Source organism: Paramisgurnus dabryanus, chromosome 5 (genome assembly GCF_030506205.2).
Source record: "Paramisgurnus dabryanus chromosome 5, PD_genome_1.1, whole genome shotgun sequence".
NCBI classification, from domain to species: domain Eukaryota; kingdom Metazoa; phylum Chordata; class Actinopteri; order Cypriniformes; family Cobitidae; genus Paramisgurnus; species Paramisgurnus dabryanus.
Window position 1 is genome coordinate 34,887,305 of NC_133341.1, and position 14,888 is coordinate 34,902,192.

General features: G+C 37.7%; 1 protein-coding gene and 1 pseudogene across 1 annotated transcript; both read left to right on the plus strand.

The window, feature by feature from the left end:
* The first annotated feature begins 403 nt into the window (after positions 1–403).
* Positions 404–4,348, plus strand: LOC135732162 (serine protease FAM111A-like). The gene is made up of 5 exons (XM_065250057.2): positions 404–477; positions 1,369–1,446; positions 1,537–1,599; positions 1,984–2,037; positions 2,377–4,348. Exons 2-5 carry the CDS (start codon positions 1,381–1,383, stop codon positions 4,105–4,107), a joined length of 1,914 nt encoding a protein of 637 aa, XP_065106129.1. The 5' UTR covers positions 404–477; positions 1,369–1,380; the 3' UTR covers positions 4,108–4,348.
* A 2,655-nt stretch (positions 4,349–7,003) lies between these two features.
* On the plus strand, positions 7,004–14,055 carry LOC135732735 (serine protease FAM111A-like; annotated as a pseudogene).
* Positions 14,056–14,888: the final 833 nt, after the last annotated feature.

Here is a 14,888-nt window from a genome sequence, read left to right on the forward strand (position 1 = left end):
GATCTCTCTCAAAATAAAATAAAAACACATAAAACACATCAATTTCTACCACACGACCCAATTTTCTACTAATATAATTTTCCACATCTTGAATGTAATGCTCAGTTAACTCAAAATAAATCAGGCTTGATGACGTATGCGACCTCAGGAGGCGGCAGCCTTTGAATTGAGAAACGGCCACAGTCTGAAAATATATTTTATTTTATATATATATATATATATATATATTATATATATATATTATCTGTATTATATTTTTTATTTTGCTAAACGTACAAAAAATGTGGGGGCTTTTGGCATGTATTGTGGTGGTTTTCTCTGAAGTTTTACTTATACCCATATATGGCTATACGTCCTGTTGTCGTGTGCCTATGACGTATTTTTGTAGGCCAAAAACGAAAGTATCAAATTCAAATAATTTTGGCGGGCTGAACGAGCACTTGCGTTAACTTCAAATTCTTATCTCATTTGCAAAAGGTAATTTTCTGAGAAAAAATATTGTGTATAATATCACCATAGATTCTCTAAACCAAATAATTAAAATGTTTACCGATGTGCTCTGTAATATCTATGTATGAATGTAGATTACGATGATTACACAAAACGAAAGCGTTTTAAAGCGCTTGTGCAATGGCGGTTTCACAGGTGATAAACAAAATAGAAACACTTGTGGATATTTATTGAATAAAAATTTCAATATTTTTAATTATGTGGAATGGTATACGTTACTTAGTCGTGTTTTTAAGTCTGTCCATTAAATGCTTTGATTCCTGGATTTATTAATATGTAATAAATACCGTCGACCACAAAAAAAGAATCATATTAATAATGCGGTTAAAGACAGAAAAAAGCGAAAGCTCGTTTAATTAACTCGTTTCTGACGCAATAGTCGGCCGTGTGTGCATCTGTGAGAGTAAAATGTATGAAGAAAAGTGCTAACTGCATAAATTCTTTTTAAAGTGATGTATCCTGTATTTTGCTAATGAAACACGATGTAGTTCTAAATAGACTTTTATTTTGAAAAATAAAGGAACGCAGCGTGAACACACAGAGATGGAAGGGGAGATAAATACTGACAAAAGTTTAAAGCGCTCGTCGGTGTTCTTAAGTTTATTTGGGGAATAAGCTCTTTAAACAAGGCTTTTACAGTTGTATAAGTTATATCAACACCCGTGGAAATTATAATTATTCAGTATTGCTGGCCAAAACATTAAAATATTCAGTCCATCGAAACTTATAGACTGCAACTAACAGAAGTGCACAGAAGTTTTTTTGTTGTTGTTGTTGAATCAGTGCACATAGAAGTCTGTCTGTGTGCATGAGATACATTTTGGATTATAATCTTTAGTTTCATAATCATTTAATCAGAAACTCTAAAAGATGCCGCGAGGACCCCCATGCAAGAAATCAAAGATGCAAAAAAGCATCAAGGATTTCTTTTCTCCTGTGAGTGACTGCAAAACATCAATAATATATTGATTATTGATTTATTATTCAATTTATGCTGACAATGATGTTTGTGAATATCTGTTATAGGGAAAACTGACTGACAGCAAGAATGAAGAGAGAAGGGTTTTACAAAATGTAGGCAATGTTAAGGTAAGATAATGATGAAGGTGTAAGAAACTGTATATTTAAAGGGATAGTTCACCCAAAAATGAAAATTATTTCATCATTTACTCACTCACATGTTGTTACAAACCTGTATAATTTTTTTTGTTCTGATGAACACAAAGAAAAATATTTTGAGCAATGTTTGTAACCAAACAGTTTTGGGGCACCATTGACTTCCATAGTATTTTTCTTTTCTATTATGGAAGTCAATGGAGTTCTGCAGAACAAAGAAAATTTAGAAAGGTTTGAAACAACTTGAGAGTGAGTCAAATGATGACAGAATTTTCATTTTGGGGTGAAGAAAGTATATGCTATAGATTATGAGAGTATCAGTTAATAATAACTTAAATTTAATTTTTTTTCTTCTAGGAACGATTTAATCCTAAAAACAACAAAAAGGGACTCACAAATGATCTCCGGCAGGTTTGTTATTGCCATGTTATTATTTGTAAACCAGTCACGTGTCAATATATACATCACCTGAAAGCTCAATAAATAAGCTTTCCATTGATGTATGGCTGAAATACAACTTTTGAAAATCTGAGGGTGCAAAAAATGAGAAAATCACCTTTAAAGTTTTCAAAATGAAGTCTTAGTGCAGAGATCAGCTCATTTGCATTTTATAGGACACACCCAAAAACTGCAAATTTTTGCTCACACCTACAAAGTGGAAATTTTAACATGCTATAATAAATTATCTATATGGTATTTTGAGCTTAAGTTCACAAATGTCTCTATAAATGTATGTTGTGTGTTTTACAGAACGCAGAAGGCCAAAGCCACACTTTTCAGTTTCGTTTCAAGAATAAACACTATGCTGTGGCTTGTGATACATCACAGACTGTGCTTGGTGCTCTTACTACAAACAAGATGTTTAGGAAGTTTAAAGAAGAGAACATAAAGAAAGAAACAGTCCTCCGAAGATCCAAAGGAGAAGTCCCAGGAGCCGCTGTGAAGACCGATTTCCCGTGCTGTCTTATTGATAAAGATGAGATTATAGATGTAACCTTCATCAAAAAAGATGATAGCACTTGTGCACAGCAAAAAACAACTAAGCCTATTTCGTTTCCCAGTGCATCAAAAAATTTGGTCACCTTTTACATAAAAACTAAAGGTAAGGGAAAGATAAAAATTTTTATGAAAAACAAACAACTTTGGAAAAACGATGTTGAGTATGTTTGTGTGTATGCATTCAAAAAAGATAAACTGAAAACTGCTCTCAAGCGTGATGGACGATTCAGTGATGTCATTTTTAAAAAACGCTGCACGCTTTCTGAGTTCGGTATCGAGACGGTTTATTTAATGTCACACCCTGTGAGAGATCTTGATCAGAAAAAATTCCTGGTTAACATAAACAGTGCCAACAACGACCCTGACAGCCAAGAGGATTTGAATGAACCATCAGCTGCTAATGCCAAAGAAAATGTTGATCCTAAACCGCTTCCCACCCCAAGGAAACTCACAACTCATTCAATTATTCGGCCTACCCTTGAAAACATTCCAGACTCCAAAGAGACTTGGAAAATTCTGTGTGATCAGACTAAAGACATACGCCAGAAGATAAAGCAACAAAAGAACTTTAGAGATAACGCGCAGGTCAAAAAGTTCATCAAAACAGAATACGACAAAAGTATTCAGAGTTTCTCAGAAGTGAAGACCGTGAAGAAGCTCATGAGTCTCTCCAACTCCGTGTGTCAGATTCGAATCGATGGGTCTGCCAAAGGAACTGGATTCTTGCTTTTCGACAGATTTATCCTCACTAATGCTCATGTAATCGACATATTTCACCCTTTCACAAGAAAGCTTTCCAAGACCTACACAGCAGTGTTTGGATTTGAAGATCTGGATTCAGAGACCAAGCGTGTAGCTATTAAAGAACACGCCGCAGCTTACTTTCACGGGAAGGATGACATGAACAGGCATCTAGACTTTGCTCTTCTGGAATTGGATGTTGCTGACAAATGCCTTGACGTTCCCGAATTATTCAGTTTTTACAGCTCCAGCTCCCCTTCTAACAGAAGTGGGATCTGCATTGTTGGGCATCCTGATGGTGGGGTGAAGAAAATGGACCTGTGCTTCATCATTGGAAAAGAAAACCAACTCATGGCTGCGCAAGAACACATATCTGAGAATTACAATTTCTATCATGCCATTACACAGCAAAGTCTGGCAGGGAAATGGGAAATGCACGAGAACCAGATATCTTATGACTCTTGTTTCTTTCATGGATCTTCGGGTTCACCGGTGTTTGATGAAGATTGCCGTCTGATTGGTATTCACACCGGTGGTTATGTGTACCCTGGAGAAGGAGGGAAAACCAGGAGTATTATGGAGTATGGTTATTCCATGCAGCCCATCCTAGAATGTATCATCAAACAGGTTAGGCGTAATGGAAGATCTGACGTCTTAAAATTAATGTCTGAATTTAAGTCTTATCTTATGGAGGACAATGATGTGGAGATGACCGAAGAACCACAAAATCAGGATGAATAGCATGAACGGAGACACACTGGAGTCCTCTTGAGACTTTACAGAATATTTTTAAACTGAGATTTGTCACATTTGTATTCCTTTACGGGGCAGTTTTCCTTTTGTAATGTGTATCAAGTAAAGAGAATCCAACTTTAATACTGTTGCTGGATTTTGATTATGTAATGTTGGAGATGTTCAATATATTTGCTTCCTGCTTTTTCAGATGTACATCTGTACCCATGTACTTTGTACAAAAAATTATTCTCTAGTAAAAAAAATCATGCTTGTCATTTTTGGCCTCATTCTTGACTCCTTCTATAAATTACTTTCAATACATTTCAAACACCATTTTTATTAACACAATGCAAAAAAAATTATGTTTTGGTAATTTTGTCTTGTTTTCCAGAAAAAATATCTAAGAATTCTTAAATTACTTGATAAACAAAGTGTCTTAAGAATTTAAGTCTTGTTTATTTAAATTTAGGAGGTTAATGCTTAAAACAAGTAAAGAAAAATATCTGCCAATGTGGTAAAAATATATAATTAATTCCAATTGCAAAAAGCATTCAATAACCTCAATTTAAGTAAATTTATTTTTTCTTACCCCAATTGGCAGATATTTTTACTTGTTTTATGTATAAATTTCTTGATTTTTATAATTTATTTCAGTAGACTAGACTTAGGGCCAGATTTACTAAACGGGACAAATTAGCATGCAAGGGCAATTCCAAGAAAGTTTGATGAGAGTGGTAATATCTGCAGGTTATTGACTAAAAAAGCGCAAATTAAATAACACAGGCGCAACAGCTGATTTCCATAATGACCAATGCAATTTTTACAACCTTCTACCCGAAAAATGTGCACTGGAACGGCAATCAACCCCCTTGACTTCACACCCGTGAACTCGTACTAGATCGATGTAGTCCCAGTTCAGGGTTGTATATCGTGGTTTTGAAGTCGTGATTTATGGATTACAGGTTGCCTGGAACGCGGCATAAGAGCAGTGCAAATTAGTTTAGGGTCACTGATGAGTTAACGCATGATGCGCTTGAGTTCAAAACCACAGACATCACAGCTAACAGACCATAGGACCAAGAAAAATTTATGTTTACAAGAAGTTTTGAAACATCTGGTATTGTGTGACGACTACTAGTGACTCCTTATTTATTGACTTTAGCAAATAATAAATAACATAGAAATAATTGCAGCCATTTCAAGCGCAAAGTAAGTAAAGCTTGAAATGGCTGAAATTATTGCTATGTTATTTGCGTTAAATAATCGCACAAATAGCAGTCATAACACATGCGCAAACATAAGTAAATCGCGTTGATTGAATCATTTAAATAATCTCCCATAAATTTTGCGTCTGGAAGGGAAACTCCTAGAAATGCATATGCAATAAGGTCAGTCACAAAAATAACTGGACCACACCTTTCCAGCGCTAATGATCCACTGCGCGTCTTTAGGAAATCCCGACATCAAAATGAAAGTTTGCGCTGGCGCAAGCTGTTAGTAAATCTGGCCCTTAAAGGTGCTCTAAGCGAATTGAAGCGTTTTAGACCATAAAACATTTTTTGTTACATACCGGAAACATCTCCTTACTATCTGCTTGCTGCCTGTCCGCTGATCAAACTGTAAAAAAACGCGATCTCTGTAGACAGCCCAGGCTTCACAAACGGCAATATCAACACACTGGCCAAACCTAGCATCACAAAACAAAACAAAGTATTCCAGCCAATAAACGACAAAAAGGATTTGGGGGTGGGGGTTGGGCGCGTTCATGAAAGCACGGAAGGGAGGGGGAGGAGTTAGCTACGCTCCGTCTGTTTGAAAACAGTTTCAAATGTCAACAATAACTAACGTCTCGCAGATTCGCTTAGAGAGCCTTTAATATCTTAAGCCACTTTGCTAACAAAGTAAATTTATCACAATTTAAAGGGGACATATCACTTAAAGTGCTATAATTGGGTCTCCAGTGCTTCTATCAATCTAGAAAATGTGAAAAAGATCAACCCAGTAACTTAGTTTTGGTAAAGGATTCTCTGCAAGCATGTAAAAATATAGGTAATTAAAATTTGGCTTCCCCTGTGATGTCAGAAGGGGATAATACCGCCCCTTAATCTGCACTATCCAACCATGCCACTGCCATTTAGTGCAGAGATCAGCTCAATTGCATTTAAAGGGACACACCCAAATTGGCACATTTTTGCTCACATCTAGAAAGGGGCAATTTTAACTTGCTATAATAAATTTTCTATGTAATATTTTTAAGCTTGAACTTCACATACAGTGGATATAAAAAATCTACACACCCCTGTTAAAATTGCAGGTTTTTGTGGTTTATAAAATGAAAACAAGATGAATCATGTCATTACCTGTTCCATCTTTATTGTGAAATTGCAACCTATTTATTAAAGTGAATAACAATAGCAATAATTTACATGATAAAATGAAAAATAAAAAAATGTACAACTTTACTTGCCATTTTTTACCACAAAATTATTCTTATTGTTATTAACTTTAATAGACAGATTGGAAGTACAGAATTAAGTTGGAACAGGTTCCAAAATGATTCATCTTGGTTTCATTTTTTTAAATCACAAAAACCTGCAATTTTAACAGGGGTGTGTAGACTTTTTATATCCACTGTATGTACTCTGGGAACACCAAAGATTTATTTAACATCTTAAAAAAGTCTTGTGAAATGTCTCCTTTAAGATATTTATACTGGAAAACAAGACAAAAATCAGTTTTTTGCTATGCAGTGCAAGATTAAAATGATTTCCATTGACATTATATATTGTGTAAATATGTGACAGAAGGCTTAATGGATAAAAACTCAAGTAAATGTTTTCTGTTAAGCAGTGATGTCTGTTAGTAACTAAAGTCTTTGATGATTAGTACAGCCGTGAGATGGCAGATAGCTGCTGGTAATCTGATGTGTGTTTGGGAAGTGGGAGTGTTTCCTTCCTCTGAATCATTTTATGAAGAACACATCATCAAATCATTGTGAAGTCTGTGCTGACCTGGACGAGGTAAAGATTTCACTTTTTGGTTGGGGCTGTTTTTTAGTTTCTTTACATCTTGACAGCTTTTTGAAGGATTTAGTTGTGGAAGTTTGTCTCAGTGAGTTTTGGTTTCAGTACGACACATTACTAGTGTTTATACAATAAAAAATGTCTTATGTTATTATGCAACTATTTTCTATTCTGTGGTTACATTTGTTTTAAAGTCGGATTTGTTGTTTGAATAACAACTTCAATTTTAGTTTCTCAGTCATTGTGTGGCTTTAGACTTTTTGGATCATTTGTATTATATAATTTGCATTGTACTATATGCATGGTGAAAACATAGTGACAAAAACAAGATGTGTACACATGTACAGTAAAAAAGACCATTATTATTAATGTCCACTGGATGAAACTGTGGGCTCTGGTACAGTATATGTAGGAGTAAGCGGTGCACACAAAGGGTTAATTGTTACTCATGGGCGAGCATTGAGCAAACTGTGATTTTGGTCTTTTTCTCTTCCTGTAAACTTATAAGATAATCACAATCTCCTGCTAATTTTTGAAAAGTTATTTGATGTGTTTTCATTAAGATACGTGACAAAAAAAAACGTTTTAGGTGTGTAAGTCACCAAATCCAACCTTATATTATTTTAATCACCATCTTGTTTCCTAAAACGTAACACCTTTTTGAAACACTTCAGCAACTCACAGTAACTGATAGCTGGGATTGAAAAAATTTTAACACAGCGGGGTTAGTTAGGTGTTACAACAACCAACTATACAAAGATAATGAAATAAAAAACTGTGTAAATTTCATTCACCAAAATGATAACTGTAAATACAATTAGGGGAAATAATAGAGAAGCGTGGGTTCTTTTGTCTTAATAGGCTTTATGTCCAGCTGCACTACTTCCTGAACTTCAGCCAGCTCCTTGTTTCCTGTCTGCCATTATTGGACAAACTGATTAATCCAGGTGTGTCTGATTATTGTTGTTGTGACTTCTGAGGTCAGGCACACCTGGATTAATCAGTTTGTTTATGACTATTTAAAAAATATATATATATATATATATATTTAACAGTAATGAATTATTATTATTTTTTTATTTATTTCAGAAAGAGATGGAGTCTGTGACTAAGACTGAGGCTGAAGTGACGCCACTAACAGTCGACCTACAGCAGGTGCCGTATACCCCTAAACAATTGTCACAAGGTGACTTAGGGCGGAACCAAAAATGGAGAGGAGAGGTTCCGCCCGGGCAGATTTTTTTAATGCACCGGTTTACTTCCTGACTCTCCATAGCAACAAACGAAGCCAAATTCGCCACAGGTGCAACAAATTAATTAATCAAAGTGTGATTGGAGGCTGTGGGAGAATTAAGCACTTAAATAGCTCTGCAGGAACACAAAAGAGGAGGAATGCACACGAGAAGGGATTGACACGGGGAAAGCTCCTTTGCCGAAGGCAGGAAAGAAACACGCACCCTTTGAAGAGCCCGAAGGCTCTGTTGATCCGGGCTGCGCTAGGAGCGCGCGGAAAGAAGACGGAGCCACAGGAGGTGAAAGAAGGGCAAGCTGTGGATCTCTTAAAGGAGCACCCCGTGTGCTTTTTGGAAGGTGCTTAGTGTGTGCTGGGAAACGGAGCTGTGCTCATTTTTGGACGTGGTGGCTATCTGTGTTTCTCTCTCTCTCTCTCGTTTCAGTCTTTATTGTGGACCTGCTGGAGTGAACAGGAAAGTCCTATGGGTAAGAAGGAACTTTGTTCTAACCAATACTGAAGGAGTAAAGCAGGAAGAGATATTGACCGTCTGGTACAACGTAAATAAAGGCTATCCGCCGTGAGTATACCCTTTCTGTGTGGAGTAACTGGCAAAAATTAACTTGTGTAGCCATTGGAAACCTCCAGGAAAAGGAGGGCGGCCCTACCCCTACAAGAGTGTGGTGGGCGAGCCGTTAGAAGTACACATTCAAACAGCCGCCGCAACGAGACTTATTGTGGTCGTATTTCCCATCGCCTTATCGTAGCCCAAGCGCAGTGGAGGACACCGGGCGCTTCCCTTGTTGTGGTGCACTTATAGTGTGGTGAGTGAGACTGTGTAATAAATCTTTTCACGTTGGAGTGGTGCTGTGTATTTGCTGTGGGTTGCTGTGTGTCTTGTAGACGAAGCCCCGCATCATCCATTTCTTCTACTGGGTAGAGGACGGAGAGGCAAACGACCTCAGAAACTACTGTTACTATTTGTAGTGTGCTGTTTGGAGTACGAAGGGACGCAGACTAAGAGCTGTCCGTGACCGTGAGTAAACCATTGGAAACATTCGTGGTGTGAACTTACCTGTGTCTGTTTTGTCGCAGAGTCAGAGGCGAAAGGGTCCGCCGCCCCGTGGTCTCTACGAAAAGGGCGCCCCCGTCTAGGAATCGATCGGCCTATGGGCATTGGAGATAGGGCAGCGCTCGACCCGGTGAGGTGGTGTGTGACCTTCGCCCCTCTGCTGACCTACGGAGGAGAACCATACTTACCCAGAAAGCTGTAAGCAGCAGAGCCGGTGAGAAATACTCGAAGTCTCAGTAACAGTGTCGTTGTGTTCTAGCGGCCACTTGTGGAGAGAGAGCAGAACGAGAGTGAATCATTGAAGAGCCACCTGTGAACGTGATACCTACCCAGAAAGCTGTAAACAGCAGAGCCGGTGAGAAATACTCGAAGTCTCAGTAACAGTGTCTTTGTGTTCTAGCGGCCACCTGTGGAGAGAGAGCAGAACGAGAGTGAATCATTGAAGAGCAAACTGTGAACGTGATACCTACCCAGAAAGCTGTAAACAGCAGAGCCGGTGAGAAATACTCGAAGTCTCAGTAACAGTGTCGTTGTGTTCTAGCGGCCACCTGTGGAGAGAGAGCAGAACGAGAGTGAATCATTGAAAAGCAAACTGTGAACGTGATACCTACCCAGAAAGCTGTAAACAGCAGAGCCGGTGAGAAATACTCGAAGTCTCAGTAACAGTGTCTTTGTGTTCTAGCGGCCACCTGTGGAGAGAGAGCAGAACGAGAGTGAATTATTGAAGAGCAAACTGTGAACGTGATACCTACCCAGAAGCTGTAAGCAGCAGAGCCGGTGAGAATTACTCGAAGTCTCAGCAACAGTGCCTTTGTGTTCTAGCGGCCACCTGTGGAGGGAGAACAGAACGAGAGTGAATCATTGAAGAGCAAACTGTGAATGTGATACCTACCCAGAGAGCTGTAAGCAGCAGAGCCGGTGAGCAATACCCGAAGCCCAAGTAATAGTGTCATTTGTGTCCTAGTGGCCGCCTGTGGAGAACAAGGAGAAACAATTGGAGAACAGACTGTGTAACGTGATACCTACCCAGAGAGTTGCAAGCAGCAGAGCCGGTGAGCAATACCCGAAGCCCAAGTAATAGTGTCATTTGTGTCCTAGTGGCCGCCTGTGGAGAACAAGGAGAAACAATTGGAGAACAGACTGTGTAACGTGATACCTACCCAGAGAGTTGCAAGCAGCAGAGCCGGTGAGAAACACCCTAAGAGTAAGCTAACAGTGCTTTTGTGTCACAGCGACTATCTGTGGGGCACAAGGAGAATGTGGGCGGACGTACGACAGGGAACGTAAAGGCACGTGGGGCGAGGACCCCCTGCCGACCCGAGGAAAGGTACACCGACAGTGGAGATCCTCCTTACCAGTCACACCAAATTATTCTGCCTCCAGGACGGAAGAAGGAGGGCGCCACGGTTAGCAGGGTCCAGGCCGGAGCCTGACGTTTCCCTTTCCCCCCCCGGCTTAGGGTGGTTGGCACCCCTGTTGTCCTTGGCCTGTCTGCCCGTGGCTGCAGTCTCCCTGGAGGGAGAAGAAGAGACCTATTAGTTTTAATTTCCCCTTACCCCAAATTCCCAGTTCTTTTAAATATTTAAACTAAATAAAGCTTGTTTTAAATTTTACTTACCTGTTCCCGTGTTTGTCTGGTCATTGGGTTGGCTTTGGGGACCTCCTCGAGGTGGGAGTTGCAAAGGGGCGTGGCTTTAGTTTAAACCAGCCAGCCCCTGGTGGTGACACAATACTACATAGTCATCATGTATTGAAAATGATTAGCTCAATGGTTAATTCTGAACTGTATTCCTGATTTAACAGAAACCAAATGGACAAAGGCACACTTTTAACTTCTGTTACCAAAACAAGACATACGCAGTGTCGTGTAACACATCTCAGACGGTGTATGATGCGCTTGACACAAGCCAATCCTTTAAACTACTTAAAGAGAAGAACGAAGAGAAAGAATTGCTTATTAAAAGACAAAAAGAGCCATGGGAGATTACTGGAGCTGCTGTGAAGTCTGAGTTCCCCTGCTGTCTCATTCAGAAAGATGAGATTTTAAATATAGATTTCATTGAAGTAAGGAAATCCAAAAATCAGGAGGAAAATGAAAATAAAGAGAAAAATGAAAATCAAGAGCGTCTTACACATGATCCTGAAATGCTAGTCACTTTTAACATCAAAACAAAAGGAAGAGGGGAACTCAAACGCATAATGAAAAACCTGGAGCTCGGGATGGAAGTTGAAGATGTTTGCGTGTATGGATTTAAAGATGAGACACTGAAAGATGCCTTTAGTCGTGATGGACGATTTATTGAGAAGATATTCAAGAGAAACTGCGTACTCCAGGACTTGGCTACTAACATAATGTATGAATTAACAAACTATGTAGAATCATCGTTATGAGGAGAAACAACCAGCTAGATGGCCAAGAGGAAAAAAATAACATCAAAACTAAATTTGAAGATGCTTTGGCAGAAGGTGCTGACCCTAACAAACATACTCCAAAAGCCAAAGGCAAATCAAGAAAAACAACAGAATGCAAAAGTCCTTCAATTAAATGTGAAATCATTCCGTTTTCTGAGGTATTTGTGAAAATTCTGCATTCTGAATATGAAGATATATTAAACATGCTAAAACAGCAAATGAACGACTCTGATATACAGAAGTTCTTCAGAGTCGAATTTGGTAAAAGCAGTCAGAGTTTCTCAGAAGTAAAGAAAGTGAAAGAGGTCATGAATCTCTCAAACTCTGTATGTCAGATTCAATCTCAGGGGTCTGCCAGAGGAACCGGATTCTTGCTCTTCAACAGATTCATCCTCACTTGTGCACATGTAATTGGAGTGTTTAACCTTGAAAACTTCAACCCTGCAGAATTCACAGCTGTATTTGGTTATGAAGATCTGGTTCATAATGGAACCAAGCGTGTACCCATTAAAGACCTCACATCTTACTGTTATGGCAAAGACGAGAAGGATAACCATCTTGACTATGCTCTTCTTGAATTGAATTCAGTTGATGACATTTCTGGGTTTCCTGAATTGTTCAGTCATTACAGAAATAACTCGCCTAATAACAAACGTCAGATCTGCATTGTAGGTCATCCAGGTACTGGGGTGAAGAAAATGGACCCGTGTTTCGTCATTGGGAGAGAAAATCAACAAGAGGCTGCGGACAAACACGTATCTGAAAATTTTGAATTCTATCATGTTATGACACAACGGTCTTTGGAGGATAAATGGGAGTTTCCTGATAACCAGATAACTTATGACTCTTGTTTCTTTCATGGATCTTCCGGCTCTCCGGTTTTTGATGTGGACTGCAAACTGATCGCTATTCACACCGGTGGCTATGTGTACCCAGGAGGAGGTGAAAAAACTAGGAGTGTTATGTAATATGCTTATGCCATGCAGCCCATTCTGGACTACATCAAAGCACAAGCTCGAATTAAAGGTAATAAAGAGATCGTAGACATCTTAGAAGGTAACAGCGATGGAAGCGATCAGAATCAGACAGGCAGTCCGATGGAAAATAAATAAAATATCAACACATTTCTGATTCTGTCTATTTAGGGTGAAATTAATACAAACCCCTTATTGCAAAAAGACCTAGAGGCCTAAACTTTTTTTGTCCATCTTATTATATTATATAAATCTATAAAACATAAAAAAAATTATCTACAAGCATAAATGTGTGTGCGTTTTATCTCAGGGTCATGCCAAGAGAACATTGTACATTGTTCATTTGGCCTTTCTAGAGAGTATAGTCCACACCACAGTACACACTGTTATATTCTGTTCATTAGTTTATGACCTTTACATTCATTATCCTACACTCTTAAAAATAAAGGTGCTAAAAAATTATGATAGAAGAACCATTTTTGGTTCCACCCAGGTAAAAATAAAGTATACTTGAATGTACTAAAAAAAATACAAATATGTTTAGTTCATTGTCAAAACAATTGATTGTTGTGCTAAATAATAGTCTAAACGTTATATACTACAATAGTATAGTAAAATTGGTACCTCAGTGCACTTGAGAAAACGTATACTAAATACCAGTAACACTTAAACAGATTTTTAGTGTACGGAAATAAATACAAAATGAGAATATAGTACACTTCCTAAATGTACTTAAATAAAGTGTATTTTTGTGCACTTTTTTTCATCTGGACATTCAATAAATGTTCTTAAGAGACCCATTTCTTAGCCTCTTTATAATCTGTAAAAACTTTTTCCACTACAAAACACAACTTGCAACGTGCAAAAATAGGAACCTTTATTTTTAAGAGTATATTGTCATACATTTCTTCAATTAATTACATTTCTTCAATTTTTTTCAGTTAAATTTTTATACTTTTTTTCTGTTCTGTATATTTACATAATGATTCTGTGTTTCATGTGTTGTGTGATGATTAGAACTATGTGTCATTTTTACTCCACTATGTTGAATTTGTTCTCATAATACATAAAACCTTTTCATCATCACACAGTTTAGAAATATGACTTTAATAAAATGGGATATAACATTTTCATTACTGATTTTTATCAACAAGACTGAAACGATTATTTTGTCCGACACAAATCAATCAATATTAGAAAACCTCTGTACTTTATACTCTGTATGAGACATAAACACTTACAATAAAGTATGTTTCTAAAGCAAAATTGTTCTTCTAATATTTAAAAGGGTCCATGGCTTCTGCGTTCTTAAGACTTAACCCAGTGTTATGTGTGATGCACCAAAATTTTGACCACCGAAAATTTTTTAGCAGAAAATGGTTTCGCCAGAAAATATAAACCTAAAATAAATTACGCTAAGCCTTTATCACAGCGATACACAGCCAAGCAAGTTAAGTAAGGGATAATGTATAGCAGTTTGTTATTGCAGAAATAAACCCATTGTTTAGGGTTAGGGTTACGTATACTGTTTTAAAGCTTAAAGATGAGTTTTACAGAATACATTTATCAACTGCAGGGGGACTTTAACAGACAAATAGAAAAAAACACAATTGTACCAGCAGAATGAACTGAATCTTGAGTTGGCTAAACTGTCAAAGGCTGCCAAATGCATCCCAATAAAGTATTAAACTTTTCTTTCTGGGGGGTTCTTATTACTTGGCCATAGGAACTCGCGTGAATCTCAACTATCCATGTGAAAAAATCAATTCTGAAACTCAATATGGATCAATTAATAATATCAAATAATTTATATTATAGAAAATCTACACAATGTTACATATCTGCCTTACAGTATGTGAATGTCACCCTGCACGTAATATTTATTTTACTTTTTGTATCTAATTACTGCAGTTATGTGTTTTCAAATATAAAGAGTTTAGCAATCGTTTTTTATTCATCCACAACCCTTCAAGGAAAATCTACGATAAGTTTTGATTTTTTTAGCTACTGCCAAATCTCACGACATGTTGGGTTTGTATGAAAACAGCGCTCTTCCGGTGAGATTTTACAATATT